This window comes from Vigna umbellata, chromosome 8, assembly GCF_029865625.1.
Source record: "Vigna umbellata cultivar VRB3 chromosome 8, Vumbellata_1.0, whole genome shotgun sequence".
Taxonomy (NCBI): domain Eukaryota; kingdom Viridiplantae; phylum Streptophyta; class Magnoliopsida; order Fabales; family Fabaceae; genus Vigna; species Vigna umbellata.
The window spans coordinates 28,897,324-28,914,020 of NC_142172.1; the positions used below are offsets into that span (position 1 = coordinate 28,897,324).

At 33.9% G+C, this 16,697-nt stretch overlaps 2 protein-coding genes and 1 pseudogene across 2 annotated transcripts; 1 reads left to right on the forward strand and 2 right to left on the reverse strand.

The window, feature by feature from the left end:
* The first annotated feature begins 2,479 nt into the window (after positions 1–2,479).
* LOC124841236 (xyloglucan galactosyltransferase MUR3 pseudogene) lies at positions 2,480–5,125 on the forward strand (annotated as a pseudogene).
* Positions 5,126–8,396: 3,271 nt separating this feature from the next.
* Positions 8,397–9,826, reverse strand: LOC124841232 (photosystem II reaction center PSB28 protein, chloroplastic-like). The gene is made up of 2 exons (XM_047317472.2): positions 9,667–9,826; positions 8,397–8,988 (listed from the first exon to the last, which is right to left on the reverse strand). The coding sequence occupies exons 1-2, from the start codon at positions 9,737–9,739 to the stop codon at positions 8,522–8,524; spliced, it is 540 nt and encodes a 179-aa protein (XP_047173428.2). The 5' UTR covers positions 9,740–9,826; the 3' UTR covers positions 8,397–8,521.
* A 3,552-nt stretch (positions 9,827–13,378) lies between these two features.
* LOC124841233 (cysteine-rich receptor-like protein kinase 29) lies at positions 13,379–16,253 on the reverse strand. Its single transcript, XM_088096822.1, has 7 exons — positions 15,421–16,253; positions 15,174–15,293; positions 14,904–15,055; positions 14,590–14,800; positions 14,232–14,469; positions 13,910–14,060; positions 13,379–13,823 (listed from the first exon to the last, which is right to left on the reverse strand). Exons 1-7 carry the CDS (start codon positions 16,217–16,219, stop codon positions 13,473–13,475), a joined length of 2,022 nt encoding a protein of 673 aa, XP_087952948.1. The 5' UTR covers positions 16,220–16,253; the 3' UTR covers positions 13,379–13,472.
* Positions 16,254–16,697: the final 444 nt, after the last annotated feature.

The following is a 16,697-nucleotide window of genomic DNA, read 5'->3' on the forward strand; positions in this document are numbered from 1 at the left end:
TACTATGAAGGTAGACTACTCAACCACCCTATAGTGGATATTGGTATATTTGATGTTATACCATTGAGAGGAAAGTATAAAGAGAGAGTTCTTGATTATGATTGATTGATTTATTTGAGTGATTCGTTGATTGATTGAATGAATGTGTTCTTATGTTATCTATTGAATTAGTTGACCTTATTATGCATATGTTTTCAATTGTAGCACACCCATATTTATTGTGTGTGGCGATGATTGTATAAGGTTCGTGTTATACGAGAGCATATGCAAATACTTCAGGAGCTGTGTAGACGCTTGAGAGACGGAGGAAACTAATGTTGGGTTCTCATAAAGTTGTGATTTTATTCTGAAAGAGGATTTCAAAAGAATTATGTATTTGTATATAATTGAACTTGAATATTTGGTTTTGTAAATAATAAATGTATTTAATTTATTTGAAGAGTTTATTCTTGGTTGCAAAAGTTTTCATTTTTGACGTGTTTTAGTGACACCCAAAGTTAGGATGTTACAAGCAACAGGTCGCTCAACATACATCACCAAGCGTCCAACACCACATTCACGTTTTCCACATGACATTTTAGTAACTTGGAGTGCAAGTTTCTTTTGTACACATTTTAGTATCTTTTTTTGCACATTTCACATTAGGAGTAGTTTGCACATCATGCTTTTAATCAATGGATAACTTGTAATATACTCATCTTTAATCTTTGATTAGGAAGTGATTAATTACTTAACAAGATCAACTTCTCTTCTTATAAATAAGAGAGTTGTACTTGTATCACAGGTATATTGGAATATGTAGTAATAAAATGTTGTCTCTATGACATGTGGTCAATTCACTTTTGTTATGAGAGTCTTATCTTGATGAAGCAACTCAAGTGGTGACTCTTAGCTTCCACTTATTTGGATCTCAAATGATGAGTTGCGTGGTTAAGCAACATCTCAATCTCGATGATGTGAAACTTATGTCTGCATGCTTTGGATCTTCATCCACATAAATTTTTCTTAATTCTTTGTTTTCATATTGTTGCAATAAGTATGAGTGACATGTCAACTTCTATAAATATGTTATTGTCACTCGTTTAGATGTTAATTAGCTCTAAGTCAATATTAATCGGTGCTTTTTGTAATTTCAGTGTGTTTCTATGATGAATTTGTGTTTTAGTTTATTTTCTCTGTTCTTAATTGTTAATTTTGTTTGTTAGCGGTGTTCATCAATTAATTGAAGCATACTTGTACTGTATGGTAGGGCGGCCTAACCCTTAAAGAGGGGCAGCCAATCACATATGCTTGAACCCTCGAATTTGGACAAGATAAGACGAAGACCATCCGGTGAGGTAGGGTTAGAGGTCGAACGAGCTGTTCCAACAACAAAGTACTTCTCAAAAGACACTGCAAATCAAGGTTAAGAGTAAGTACTAATTAGTGTATAATGGGCCGAGATTGGGTCGTGATTAGGGTCTCACTAATGTTAGGCCCATCTCAAAAACTATAAATAGAGATCACAGGTAAGAGGTAGGTGATCACATTTATTGTGAATTTAAGATATTGCTTTGACCCCGTCCGGATTAATTACTGACTTAAACATCAAAGTATCTTTGACAGGTATCCTGATCGGTTTGGAGCGTTTACGAAGGAGAACTTGGACTAAAGACAAATATAGTTACCCATGCGGTTAAGGAATAAAGGCGTGAAGATGTGTTTTGTGGAGTTATTCTACCCTATATCCGAAGCAATACCCTTTTTGGAAAATTGAAAAAATAGTTAGAAACAAGTCATTCAAATAGTGCAAATATACAATCCATCATTAATAATTTAGACAATAAAAAAGACCAAATTATACATAAATTACCAAAAACTACATTAACATTAAAAAAATGAATTTCACATAAAATAAAAGTCGATAAAAATAAAGAGATTACTATTTTTATTATAATATTTAAAGAATTAAATAAAAACTTGACTCAATATTATAAAGAAAATGAATTAAGTTAATGCATTTATATTATATTATAATAAATATATAAAATACAATATAAGAATAAAACATTTGTAAATAAGTGAATTTACTATTTCCTAGTCAGTGATAAGTTAATCGAATTATAAACTCTGAATCACAGCAAAGTGATTCGAGACTTTTTCTGCAGAACCCGTGATTAGCTCAGTTTGACATCTACATCCAATCAACATAAATATTTCCTCTCGAGTTTTGCACAGAAAGATTTATCATCGAAATTGGAACGCACTGTGAAAAAAATACGTGGGACGTTTCATTTACGATCTAGTTTTAGGTGTCGGCTGGAATTTGCGTAATTGTGGGCGGCGCCTATGTAAAGGACTCCTTCCGCGCCATTCAACGCTGACGTGAAGCAATTTGTCTACTCACATACATCAGAATAACCATTTCTTCGCCTTTTCTCAGTTTAAAAACTAAGAAACAATAGAAACTTTGTTTTTTAAAATAGAAAGAAAAATAATAATAAATGCCGAGTTGTTACAACAGATTCATGCAATGATGGAACATCCTCATGTTCTCATCAACCCTACGCGTCTCAATCCTATGCGACACCGACATACAACACAACCCAAGCGCACGTTAATAACATGCGCCACCCTTTGCAAAATTCACTCCCTCAAATCCTAGATTCCTCTCTCTCTCTCTCTCTTTCTCTCTGCCAAATCTCGTTCCCATTTAACAAGCATCAAAATTCAATCAAACACTGTTACTTCTCATCCATTCAATCACGATTTCCTTTTCTCTCTCTGCTAACTGCTAACACTCGTTGTTGATTTCATTCCAACAAAGCCAATTTCATATTTCTGCCAAACTCCTTTCATTCTCTTGTGATCCTTCACTTCTTATGTTCTTTTTCTTTTGAGCTCTCAGATTACTCGCTATTCAGAATCTCTGTTATTAGGTTTAGGTTTATGTGATTTGGCTCTGTGTCCTATGAATTGATTGAGTCAGCGGTTTTCAATTGCAATGCGATGAGAAGGCGCTCTGACCAAACGGAGAAGGGGGCATCAAAGAATCAGAATCAGAATCCCCGCCTTTGCTTTTTGGCATCCCTTTCTGCTTTTTTCTGGGTCTTGCTCCTTTACTTCCATTTTGTGGTGCTTGCAGGAGATAATAACAATACCAATAGCAAGAATAATTACAATGCTCATGTTGATCAGCACTCAACCCTCTCTACCACACCTCCGTCCCTTCATTATCAACCTCCCCCGATCCATGTAATCGATTCCCCTCAAGTGCACGCCCCTCCTAGGAAGATTGGGTTCCCTCACCCTCAGGTGCCGCTGAATGACACTCGCACTGACACCCCTCGCACTGGGAAGAATTTCCCTTTCATGCCAGCAATGAGGGCTGCTGAAAACAAGAGTGATCCCTGTGGGGGGAGGTACATTTATGTGCATGATCTTCCCTCCAGGTTCAACGAGGATATGTTGAAGAAGTGCAGGAGTTTGAGTCTTTGGACTAATATGTGCAAATTCACCTCCAATTCTGGCCTTGGTCCGCCCCTTGAGAATGTTGAAGGGGTCTTCTCTGATACTGGCTGGTATGCTACCAATCAGTTTGCTGTTGATGTTATATTCAGCAATCGGATGAAACAGTATGAATGCTTGACAAATGATTCCTCTGTTGCTGCTGCTGTTTTTGTACCCTTCTATGCTGGATTTGACATTGCGCGCTATCTTTGGGGTTATAATATTTCAGTCAGGGATGCTGCTTCGCTTGATCTTGTTGACTGGCTCATGAAGAGGCCAGAGTGGAGCATAATGAATGGCAGAGACCATTTTCTTGTTGCAGGAAGGATAACTTGGGATTTCAGGAGACTGTCTGAGGAAGAATCAGATTGGGGCAATAAGCTTTTGTTTTTACCCGCGGCAAAGAATATGTCTATGCTTGTGGTTGAGTCCAGTCCTTGGAATGCGAATGATTTTGGGATTCCGTATCCTACATACTTCCACCCGGCCAAGGATGCTGATGTGTTCATTTGGCAGGATAGAATGAGGCAACTAGAGAGGAAGTGGCTTTTCTCCTTTGCTGGTGCTCCCCGTCCTGGTAACCCCAAATCAATCAGGGGTCAGTTAATTGATCAATGCAGAAGGTCAAAGGTTTGTAAGCTGTTGGAATGTGATTTTGGAGAAAGCAAATGTCACTCTCCCGGCAGCATAATGAAGATGTTTCAAAGCTCGCTTTTCTGCTTGCAACCCCAGGGTGATTCATACACACGAAGATCTGCTTTTGACTCAATGTTGGCTGGTTGTATACCCGTCTTCTTCCATCCTGGCTCAGCATATACACAGTATACTTGGCATCTTCCCAAGAATTACACCAAGTATTCTGTCTTCATTCCAGAGGATGATATCCGTAAGAGGAATATCAGTATAGAGGAAAGGCTTAGTGAGATACCTCCTGAACAAGTGAAGATCATGAGAGAAGAGGTCATTAGTCTCATTCCAAGACTAGTATATGCTGATCCTCGCTCCAAATTAGAAACTCTTAAAGATGCATTTGACGTTGCTGTACAAGCAGTAATTGACAAGGTTACAAATTTGAGGAAGGATATCATTGAAGGTCGCACAGATGATGGCTTCATTGAGGAGAACAGTTGGAAATACGCTTTGTTGCCTGAGGGAGAGCATGAGGTGGGACCTCATGAATGGGATCCTTTCTTCTCCAAACCAAAGGATGGTAGTGGAGATTCCAATGATTCCTCTGCTGAAGCTGCAAAAAATTCTTGGAAGAATGAACAAGTAAATCAATCATAAAGTGAAGAAGGGGTAAACAAACTGCAGGGTGCTGCAGTTAGGCTCAATGCAGACTTCGAAATTATTTGAATTGGGGAGGAATTACAAATTATTACTAGGTCTTGCTGTGAACTTACCGCTGAACATGTCTAAGGATATTGAGCAAGTTTCCCCGTGAAACCCCCAATATGGAGAAATATTCTTTTGCTTTACACATTTTTGTGTTATAGATTTTTTCTTATTTCTGCTTCGTGTATTCTCCTCACTCCTCAGTGGTTCGTAGAATGCATTGGGAGGTTTAATAATTCCTTTCATGTAATAGTTTCATTCATTTGATTCATATAAGAAATATATACCTTTAACCATTGAAGTCGCGGATAGATCAGTTGAATTATCATTTCGCCTGTGCATCAGCCCCACCACCACACACTCGAAAATTGTTGAGATATTAGATCATTTTTAGTTAAGTAAACGTTCTACTATTTTCTACTTTTTCTTTGTTTCTTTGTCTGATTCCTTTGTTCATAGTTAAATACATTCATTTTAGTATATTGGGTTACTTAATTTTGCTGAATGCCCCTGCGTTGTTTAGCTACCTGTGGAAGCACCTAGAGAAATGTATGAGCATAATTAAATTGATCCATTCATTTTATTAGAATATTGGGTTACTTCATTTTGTGAATGCACCTGCGTTGTTTATCTACCTATAATGGAAGCAACTAGAGAAATGCATAAGATTTTTTTTTTCCACGCAAGATGCTCTCTAGTCTGTATAACACCCGTATCTACATTTTGTGCCAAAAAGTTGGTAGTTAGTTAAATCTAGGATTTGATTAACTAAAATATGAAATTCCATGGTATTACATAATACAGTGTCCAATGGATATCACTGATTGTTAAATGACCAATAAAAAGTCGGTAGCAGAAAACCCATAGACAGTACAAAAGTTTTGATAATTGCTTTTATATGTGAAACGAACTGCATTGACGTGTAGATTTGCTTTGAGGAAATACTTCATCGTACTTTCAGATGTTTAGTGTTTTTTGATATATGACAGTCTGGTAAAAGTTATTTTTGTCCTTAATGGAAATGTTTAGCTGGCAATGCTGATAAATTGCCATTGTTAGCTCTCTGTTTAATAAACCTGTCCTGTGTGTTTGCGTGTAATTTGTTCCTATCTGTCCACAGAAGAAATCGAGAACAGCTGGATAAACCATGGAAGAGTAAAATGTTGGCATGGTTAGCCTGTTTTATAGAAGTTTGACTATTGTTCATGTTTAATACTTTTCAATTTCTTCTGGAATAGAACTGAGATAGGAAGAGAAGAATGAGACGTGTGAAATAAGATGTGAAAATGTATTAGAAAGATAAAAATAATGAGCTGTGAACGAATATCAAAACAACCAAATAACTCTGTTAATGATATTCCTACACATTTATACTGATATACTTTTTACAGTTTATTGTAATTTTTTAGATAACAGATGGCACCCTTTTGCAAATACTACCTTCAATGATGTGCTCACATTGTTGACAGGGGGACCCAAATATACTGGTGTCTCTGAAAGAGGCAGATCCTGCACAGCTTTCATTGGTGATAGACCAAGGTTGGTGAACATGGAAGGTGATTAGATTTTATCAATAGCTTTTATTTTAACTATTTTTCCTTTCTAAACTTCCTTCCATCAAATTCACACTGTAGTTCTTTAACATAGAGTTTTGAGTATTGGTTCCTCAACACGAAATCCAAATGATTTCCTTTTTATTTTAAAAATTGATACGTTGGATGAAAATAAATAAGAATTCTACATTTAAAAAATATTTATAATTTAACTTTTATATACTAGAATTAAAGATAAAATAATAAATTAATATTCTGTATTCATAACTTAAATACATAATGAATTCATGAATTCATGAATTAAATCCATGAATAAGGAAATGAGTAAATTAATGAATGAATGGATTAATACATTATTAATCAATTGTTTTATCAATAAATTAATCAATTAATGACTTAAAAGTTAATGAGTTAGTAATACATTCAGAAATTAATAGATAAATAAATTAATCAATCATTAGATTAAAAAATAATTTTAAAAAAATAAAGTTAATAGATTAATAAATTTATAAGTTAATGAAACGACCAGGAATAAATTGTGAAATAATATAAAAACGTGTACATCCTCCGATGACTTAAACGAAAACGTTAAGGTAAAAAAAAACAGTTATTTAAAAAATCAATAATTAAAACACAAGAAAATTTTGTAGTTTGTCCCTGATTTCAACACTTTTGCTTTAATCCTCTCTAAAAGCTAATTGTGAGATGAAGAAAAAGATGAGTTGCAATATACTCCATTAGAAAACTGTTTATGGTTATACTTAATTAACATTTAATTTTTGACTAAAATAATTGTAAGATGCACAAGTTATGAAGTACCAAAATCACTGAGAGTGAAACATTGTTCAGAACAAAATTTCAACCAACACTTGTCCATTTTTCTTAAAAATAGTCCTAAATGGGTAATTTTCTTATTTAGTTTGATCCTGAGGATAAACTTTGTCTGAATTAAGATGTCTTACATGTTGAATAACATCAAGCATTACATATTCAGGACACGCATGCAACACTCCGAAACTATTTGGGTGCCTCTAGTCACAATGCCACTAGATCTTAAAAGTGATTCGATTAAATTGATTTATAATTATTGAGATGAATTTAGCTATATTATAATTTAAATATACTAAATTAAATTGAACTATTATTTGAAGTATTTGCACTAACTATTCTATTTAAAGAATCAATTGTGTTTTTATCCCTAAATTATTTAGTGTTCTGATTTCATTTTTCTTCCAAACTTTATTCTATTTAAATTCTTCTTTTAAAAAGTCATAAATTTAGTCCAACATAGTTATTTTTTCTTTTACATGACTAACAATATCACTATTTAAGAAGATACGTATATTGTATTTCCAAATCGTGTCACATTTTCAACCTAATAAGATCAACATGACACATGTATAGTATTTACCAACAAATATCTTACTGACCTAGAGACATAGTACATGTATCTTAAACGGATTGGAGATGTAACACAATTTGTCATAAAAAAAACGAAAAAACTAATATTGTCATAAAACACTAAACCCATAATTTTCTAAAATGAGATAAACAAACCTAAATGGAAAAGTTTGAGAGGAAGACGAAAATAAAAAACACATAATAATAATTTAGAGACAAAAACATAATCAACTCCTATTTAAACTATTATTAATAAATATATTATTTTTAAACACCTTTATGTGTCTTTGCTTTATGTGTCTTTGGTGCGCTCTAATGTAAAGAGTTATACTTAATAGCTCTTTGGTTAAGTTTATTTATAAAGACTTCCGTATAATGTGTAAAAGGATTTCCATATAAAACCTATTCAAAATTATAAATCAGGGTAGACCAAAATTGATTGTTTTTAACAAATTATAGGATCAAATACAGCAATTAGAATTTTATAGCAATCAAAATTGGATTTAAGCCTTTACAAAATAATCCATGAACAAGCTATTAAAAGGAAACATATGAATAGCATATTTCCTGACACAGTTTCTTTATTCAAAACAGAATAGCAGAAAGGAAGTCATTGAATGATGATGACCTTTCCAAGTTGAAGGAGAGGCAAAATTTCATAAAATCTCGTGCCAGAAAAGACATGATGAGTATGCAAATTGAAGTTACATGCACATAAAAGGGCAAAAGAATAAAAGATTAACTCATTTTTTGATGAATTGCAAACCATTTGCATTAGAGTATCGCTCCATGAATCTCATGAATCTATCCCACTCCCTTGGACTCCGCATTATGTACTTGGCTTCAATTATTGAAGGCTTACCATTCACAAATTTAGCATTTACATCAACTGACTGAAGGACTCCTTCTTCATCAATCATGTAAAATCCAGTGATATCACCTATTTCACCTGAAGAATCGAAAACTGAAGGTTGATCAAATGTGAAGATAGCCATGCCATTTGTTCCATCCCTTGATTTTGTCAGCCTCACATCAGGAATTGTTTGCTCATCAGTTCCCTGGATGAACTGTATCTTTGGTTTCAACATCATCATAACAGGCATCTGCATGGCACTGCTTTGTGTTACCATACGTAACCTCAAATATGGCATCCGCAAAGTTTGCCCATTGAATGAGGAGTTTCTACTTTGATGAACAATTGAACATGGGACTGCATAAACAAACATATTAACTTTTATATTCTTTCAATGTTTAAACAACCTAACTTCTATATTTTTGTATCAAGGGTAAGAAGGCTCACTGAAGTTGATACAAGAACTGTTTTAAACATAGAATGATGCAGTGTAGTTGGAAGAAACTAAAGGGCTTCTAACATTACTTCATATGCTTGACACCATTAGAAAAGTGTTTGTTCTGTTAAGAATTGTAGATTCTTTGTTTTACTGTCAGTTTTCTCTACAACTTGAAACATCACCAATCAAAAGATACCACATATGACCTCTTTGCATGTCTTCAAGAACATGACATAGTTTGGTCAATCAATGTTTTGTGGTCAAGCTGGAAACTACATAAAAACCGTAGAAGTTTGAGAGCTAAAATTTCTAAAATTGTACTGAAATGTATAATGAAAAATGAAGCACCAATTAAAAGAAAAAAAGAAGGCAGAAACACAGAAAAAGAATGCAATGCGACCTCCATTTGTTAATCTTGTTTTCTTATTTTGTCTCCTATAATGCCAAGGGTCTCGTAACAGATGCAATTCAGTTGAAAATTATTCAAAGGCCTTAATCTTGCAAGATAAATTGGAATAAAGTAATTGATTTCAGATGTAAAAAGCTTATTGAAAAAGTGATGTTAGAGAAGAAAAGTAGGAAGAGGGTGATGGTACCTGAGTATGAGCGTGGTTTGTGAAGTGAGCTGGAGAACGGAGAGGACAATGCAAGAGAGTGCAGAGCTGCCATTGCCAAAAGGAGAGAGAAATGTAGTTCACAACAACACTCTCTCTAGCATAAAGGGATATAAAATTGTGGTCCAAAAATATGTTTGGTGTGTAACAAACACAGCCACTCATTTCTGTGATAATTCTTCACTTTTTTTGAAAGGTCAGATTTGTGAAAATCTATTGAAGATGCTGACATAGCATCTCACCATTTCTCATTTTTTTCTATTTGATGGTTTTTGTTGTTTCTCTATTTACTCTTATGATATTGATACGAAGTGTTTCCTGAGATGAAATATAAGATTTATAACAGTTAAACTTTGAATTGTAAAATACATAAATGAAATAGTAACTAAGAAAATTAAATCTTTTGTAAGTGAATTTTATTTTTATTTCTCTTTAGAATTTTGGAATTGTTTTACTAGGAGACAACAATTTAACTTTTGGAGTGTTTCGTATTCAATTTCAGAAATACTCTGTACAACTATAGTAAAAACAATAATTAATTTGTTTTTATATATCATTTTATCAACTCAACCGTGACATTCAAAACTAAAATAAAAAGTAAGAGTAAGAGTTTAAATAAATATATTTTATGCATAGAGACTTTTTTATTCGATCTAATAAATATCCTGCAAATTACGATTTAATAAGGTTTAATAAGTTTTTTCATTCTGATATAGTCGAAACTTATGTTTCATTCTGAAATAGTCGAAACTTATCTTTCATTCTGAAATAGTCGAAACTTATGTTTATTAGGATAATATCTATAATATATAGTGTTATTGAGATAGGTTACTTGATTAGGTCTGGTTTATCATAAGTTAGTCACTTACTACATCAACTCAATTCATTTTTTACTAACGAACCCAAAAAATTCAAGCTCGGCTTAATGCATTACGAGTTGGTGGGTTAAATAGATTGACTTACTAGCTCATTTAATTATAACTTTTTTTTCTTCATTTTCAAAATAAGTAACCGTTTTTCTAATTGAAATCTTAATAAAGTTCAATACAAGTTATGTTAATAATATAACTTAAAAATAATAAATTAGGTAGGTTGGTTAACCAACCTAGAAATGACAACGGGTCACGACAGACATGGATAGTGCTTATCCAAAACCCGACTCAGAAAAAAATCTGACCCGTAACCTGCCTGCTATCCGCATGGGTACCCGCTTAGGAAATACCCACGGACATTTTAAAACCCGCGGATACTCATGGAAACCCACAAAAAATTAAAAAAATATATTTTATAATTTTTTAAATAAAATTACAAAAAATATATAATATAAAATAAAGTAAATTAAATATAAATTAAATTTAACTTTAATTAAATTTAACCTAATCAAATAAAAATTAAATTTAACTTTAATTAAATTTAACCTAATCAAATATAAATTAATTTTATTTTTAATTAAATTTAATTTAAAAAAATAAAAATTAATATTTTATTATTATTTTTTGCGGGTAGCGGTACCCACAGGGCGGATAGTTTAATACCCGCATCCGACCCGTTTAGAATACCCGTTACCCGCGGGTAATAAATATCCGAGAATAATAACTACCCGTCGCGAATTTTATCCACGGATACCCGTACCTACGGATTTTTTTGTCACTCTTAAACCAACCTAGCTCACAATAGGTTGGTAATAAAAAAAATAACAAATTTTGTAATATAGTAATGTAATTAAAAAAAATTTGATGGGTTGGTGAGTCAACCCAGCTTACCCGGGTGGGTTTTGCTCAAAATTGATCCATATCAAAATTTCAATTTTTTTAAACCTAACCGGGCCTGAACTTGTGTGGTGGGCCGGGTTGGCTCATAAGTTCAAACTCATTTTGATAGCACTAATATATCATAATTAATCTCGACAGTTTGATATTATGGTTATTGTTTATGATGAGATATCATTCTATTCTTATAAACTACTATGTTGTTATATATTTAAGATAAGTATTATTCTAATGATAATATAGGTCCCCAACCCATGTTGATCTTATAAATATCTAGTATTTCTCAAGAAATACTTACTTAATAATCACTCATACTCACTATATTATAAATATTCAATCTCTCTTACTAACTTCTCGAGCATCAGAGAGTCTTTTACAAGTGGATCTGACCTTTATAAGCAACAAGGGATTCAATTCCGACCATAAAAAACATTCAAACCACCGTTAGGATCTTTTTGCCTGTTCGCAAATCAACGATCAAGATCCTAGTAAAATCATTAGCATTGACCATGGGACCTAGGTAAAACTTTATCCTGCCTCCATGTATGAAATATATTGCATTTCCCTCTCTGGTCGCTAACTATGCTAGGTGTTGATTAACGAAAACAAGTGAGGCTCACAAGCATGGAACTCATGAGAAGTGTTTTGATGGTCCTAAACACCATCCTTCGTCTTAATGATGTAAGTGTCATTGGGAATGTGGATGTCATCATTCTTTTAATCTTTTATCACTTCTTTTTCCATTCTTTTTAAATGCAAAACAAGACCACCAAACCAATAATAGAATTGATATTTTGAATTTGAAAGCTCAAAGAACAAGAAACACAAAAAGGAAAGAAACCTACTAGAATAACATATAGAGCATGAAATTTAACAATACATAAAGGAATTTTTTTTATGAACTTGTCAATGATCTAATAATAAGTATAAACTCAAAATTGTAAAAATAAAACACTCAAAAGCTTGTATATGATGTCGTTTTGAAATCCAAGTTGTATATATTTTTTGGTGATTTTTGTAAGCTCAACTAGGAGAAAATGACATAACAAAGACTACACATTATTCTAGACAACATGGATGGATTTAAAAATCAAAATGACTCCAACAAAATGTGATATGACCAAACCAAAAATGAAGGAAGACTCAACAAAGTTAAAAATACACAAACACACAAATATATGGAAGCCTAAGCTAAAAGGCCGAATGATTCCAATAGAACACAGAAAAAATATAACCATTAAAGCACAAATGAGTAAAGGAAAAACACAACAAGACAAGTAAGGAAATAAAATGTTACAACACGAAAATAAAGAAATAAAAGATAAGGAACAAGACACTTAACTCTTGTAAAACCAAAAGTCTAGGAGGAGGACATATGGTCATTACCTATGAGAAATCCTCTCAAATTTGAGCATGACACATAACCACTCTCTCAAAGGTTTGGACAGTTCGACTTGATCCCACTTGGTCAACATTGAGTCTTGTCCTTTGTTGATTTAAGTGGTCTAAAACCATGTTCTACTTACTCCAAGATAAACCATACACTACTTAAAAAAACAAAGTCTAAATTTATTCTACTCTATATACTAATAACTCTTTCTGGTTTGCTGTAATTAGACCCTTGACTAAGGGTTTATCATCACTATATTCCCATATTTAAATTATATCATCATCTCAATCACCACATAGGAATTATTATACAGACGTATCACGATATCGAACATCAAATTATTAAAAAGTACAGCATTGAAAAGGACAAGCTGTCATATTCTAATTAAGGGATATTTGAGAGACCATTTCGTAACTACATCAATAATTAATAACAAAATTGCATATTAATTAAAGATATAAATGGATTAAACTAGAAGAAAATCATTAATAAAAAAAGAAAAAGATGATGATAAGTCATATAAAATGTTTTAGTCTAAGTGAGGCAAAGGATTAGATGTATTTAATGAAGAATTTGCACTGTAGGAAAAATTGTATTTTTGCTTAAGACAAAACATTGATGATGAACATTTAGCGAGGGTATAACTCAGTAATTGAAACTTCATTTTCTGATTCCTGAGCTGATTTAAGTATCGGTTCACTTGATCCTGTTTCCCTTGAATTATATTCCCATGACTGCATCTCTGAAAGGCTTCTAGTTCTATTGTTCACATAAAATGCTGGTTCTGCAGGAATAGGGAGACTCATAGAATAGCTATCAAGCATCAGTATTATGTTAGCCATGGTTGGTCTGTCTAGAAAATTTTCTTGAACACATAGTAAACCAATATGCAAGCATCTCATCATTTCATTCCGTGAATTGCTATTAAGTGATGGATCTACAACATTTATAGCCTTCCCCTCCTTCCAGTTTCTCCAAGCCTGCAAATTTTTTTATCAGATCATTGATTTACTTCTACATTATTGTTTTTGAGCATGTAATCAATAGTGACAAAAGAAAGACTTACGAAGCTTAGTAGATCCTCCATATTTTCTCCATTATTAATTCCACTGTTTTTCTGGCCGCTCACAATCTCAAGAATCAGTACACCAAAACTGTACACATCCGATTTCACTGAAAACTGTCCTTGCATTGCATACTCCGGTGCCATGTATCCACTACACACCAATATGGACAAGATTATTAATTTCCTTGTGTTTCAATTTCTAATGTAACTGGCAGCTTTGTTCTTAATTACTGTTAAATATGAAACAGATAGATTCTAACTCTTTCAAGAGTTACAAATTCATTAATGATAAACAAGCTATAACATATATTTTAATACTTACTAGGTTCCAACAACTCTATCTGTGTTTACTTGAGTTTGATCCAATAAAACCAGTCTTGCCATGCCAAAATCTGCTATCTTAGGATTCATCTCTTCGTCTAAGAGAATGTTGCTTGCTTTAAGATCTCGATGGATAATTCGTAGCTGAGAATCTTCGTGAAGGTAGAGAAGACCTCGAGCAATACCTCTAATGATTTTGTAGCGCTTTTCCCAATCCAACTGTGCTTTCATGGCTGGATCTGCACATATAGCCGCCAACAGTTTTAACTCTACGAATAATTAGGTTTGTGTTGAGCAAGAACTGAAATATAGAGCAGCAGTGTATTTATATATATATATATATATATATGCAAAGGTACCAAATATGAAGTAATCAAGGCTTTTATTGGGAACAAATTCATAGATGAGTAGTCTTTCTCTTCCTTCCAAACAGAAACCAAGTAGCCTAACTAAATTCCGGTGCTGAAGCTTCACCACTAAAAGCACTTCATTCTTAAATTCCGTATCTCCTTGTCCAGACTCTCTTGACAACCTTTTCACTGCAATTATCTGTCCATTGGGGAGCCTACCCTGAAAATATATCTCTGTCAGGTATAGTAGATAATTTGCTAACTGAAGCTAATTATAGCAAGTTTTTTTGACGATGTGTGTCTGAATCAACAGGGTTACTTACCCAGTAAACAGCTCCAAATCCACCTTGTCCAAGTCTTTTAGAATCAGAGAAGTCCTCGGTAGCAACTCGTATTGCGTCAAAGTTGAAATGCAATGACTCAGCAATTTTAATTCCATCCTCATCTTCATCGTCATCATCTTGTTCTTCTTTAACTTCATGAAGGAAACGGATTTAAACTAGTTAGTTTTTCGAATATGTTCGAATAACAATACCGCTGTGGGAGCATTCGGGTTTGCTCCAACAAAAAAAGAAATCACAAACTAGACTTACCTGCAAGATTTTTCCTTGCCTTCCTCCTCCTTAAATATAGCAAGAGACAAATGAGCAAAATAACAACAACAACAGTAGGCACAACTACCGCAATGACAATTATTGTTGTGTTGCCACTTTCTGCAGAAACAAGAATCCTCTACCCGGTAAGACATTTCAAGGATTGTAAAATACCCAAATGCCTAATTACTAATGTGGGTTGCTGTTTGTTTGGGTGAATAGGAAAAGTGAGAAGAAAAAGAAGTACCTTTTGAGGAAATGGTATTGGTGGATGGAGGAGGTGCCTCTGGAACCGGGTCTAATGTTGTTTCAGTTCCGTAGAATCTGTAAGTTTCGAATCTAAGATTACAACTTGGTCTAAGAACTCTACCTCCTACCTTGCCATTGCAGCAGTTTGGGATCTCTGAGATAGCCCCCTCTAAGCATTGATCACATTCTTGTTGAGACAAATCAGGGGTGCACTGCACGGCACCGTATATGGTCTGAAAATTTAAAGCAGTTGCATTTTCTGCCGCAGCATACTTACGACGGGAATCACCTGATGCAGCTATCCCTCTTAGTTGCTTCATTAAGTTCCCGAGCACTTGGCTGAACTGATTCAGTTCTGTTACATTAACTAAGTTCCACCAGTAATAACCCGGAGAAGTTTCCATTTTATGGAATATTGTTTCATTAGAGTAGCGCAACATGCATAGATCGGACCACAGAACTGCCTGTTTCTGGTTTGGACATCTCTGTTGTATAGCGAGTGTGGAGTTTTTGAGGCAGCCGCGGCACCTCTCTGACTCAACATCTCCTCTACACAGCCCTATGGCATTTGCTATGTCACTGTTTTGGCCATATGAAAAGTTGTAGAAACCGTAGTTGATTTGTGTGTTGGAAGAGAGAGTGGATAAAAGGGTGTTGAGGTTGCTGCTGTAGGTGTTGTTGGCTGTGTAGTTGCCGTTGCCGTTATCACATACGTGCTTCTGGGCGGTGCCTACAGATATAAATTTTAGAAATGGAAAACAAAAAAAGATAATAAGAATGCAGGAGACCACGGCCATTCTGATCTTTGAGTGTGTATTACCATGAATGCCCAAAGGATGCTGCTATCACTTTATAACCAAACTGCCCTTCAATTATTATGTTCTATTTGTAGAATCAACGGTTAGTCAAATGATGCATTTTTTAATTCAAGTGGTTTTGCATTTAGCAGTCAAAATTCCGAACTTTGGAAGGTGTCTGGCCGAGTCAAAGACGACATACCCGATGACCTTCCTAGCTCCTTCGAGGTCAACTTAAAAGAAAGGAAGTCTAAAATAATCTACAAGAGGAATCTACTTTAAAGAGAGCTTAAATCACTTAAAAAAAGTGATTTTAACTATCGAATTTGTAAAAAAAAAAAAAATACAATTTATAGATAATAGATTAAATCTCTTGTATAGGGTTGGAAAAAAGACTCAGTACCCGCGGATGCATGAAATGCGTTTTAGGTATTTAGTATCCGCATATATCTCTTATTAGAGTGTTATTCTCTCCACC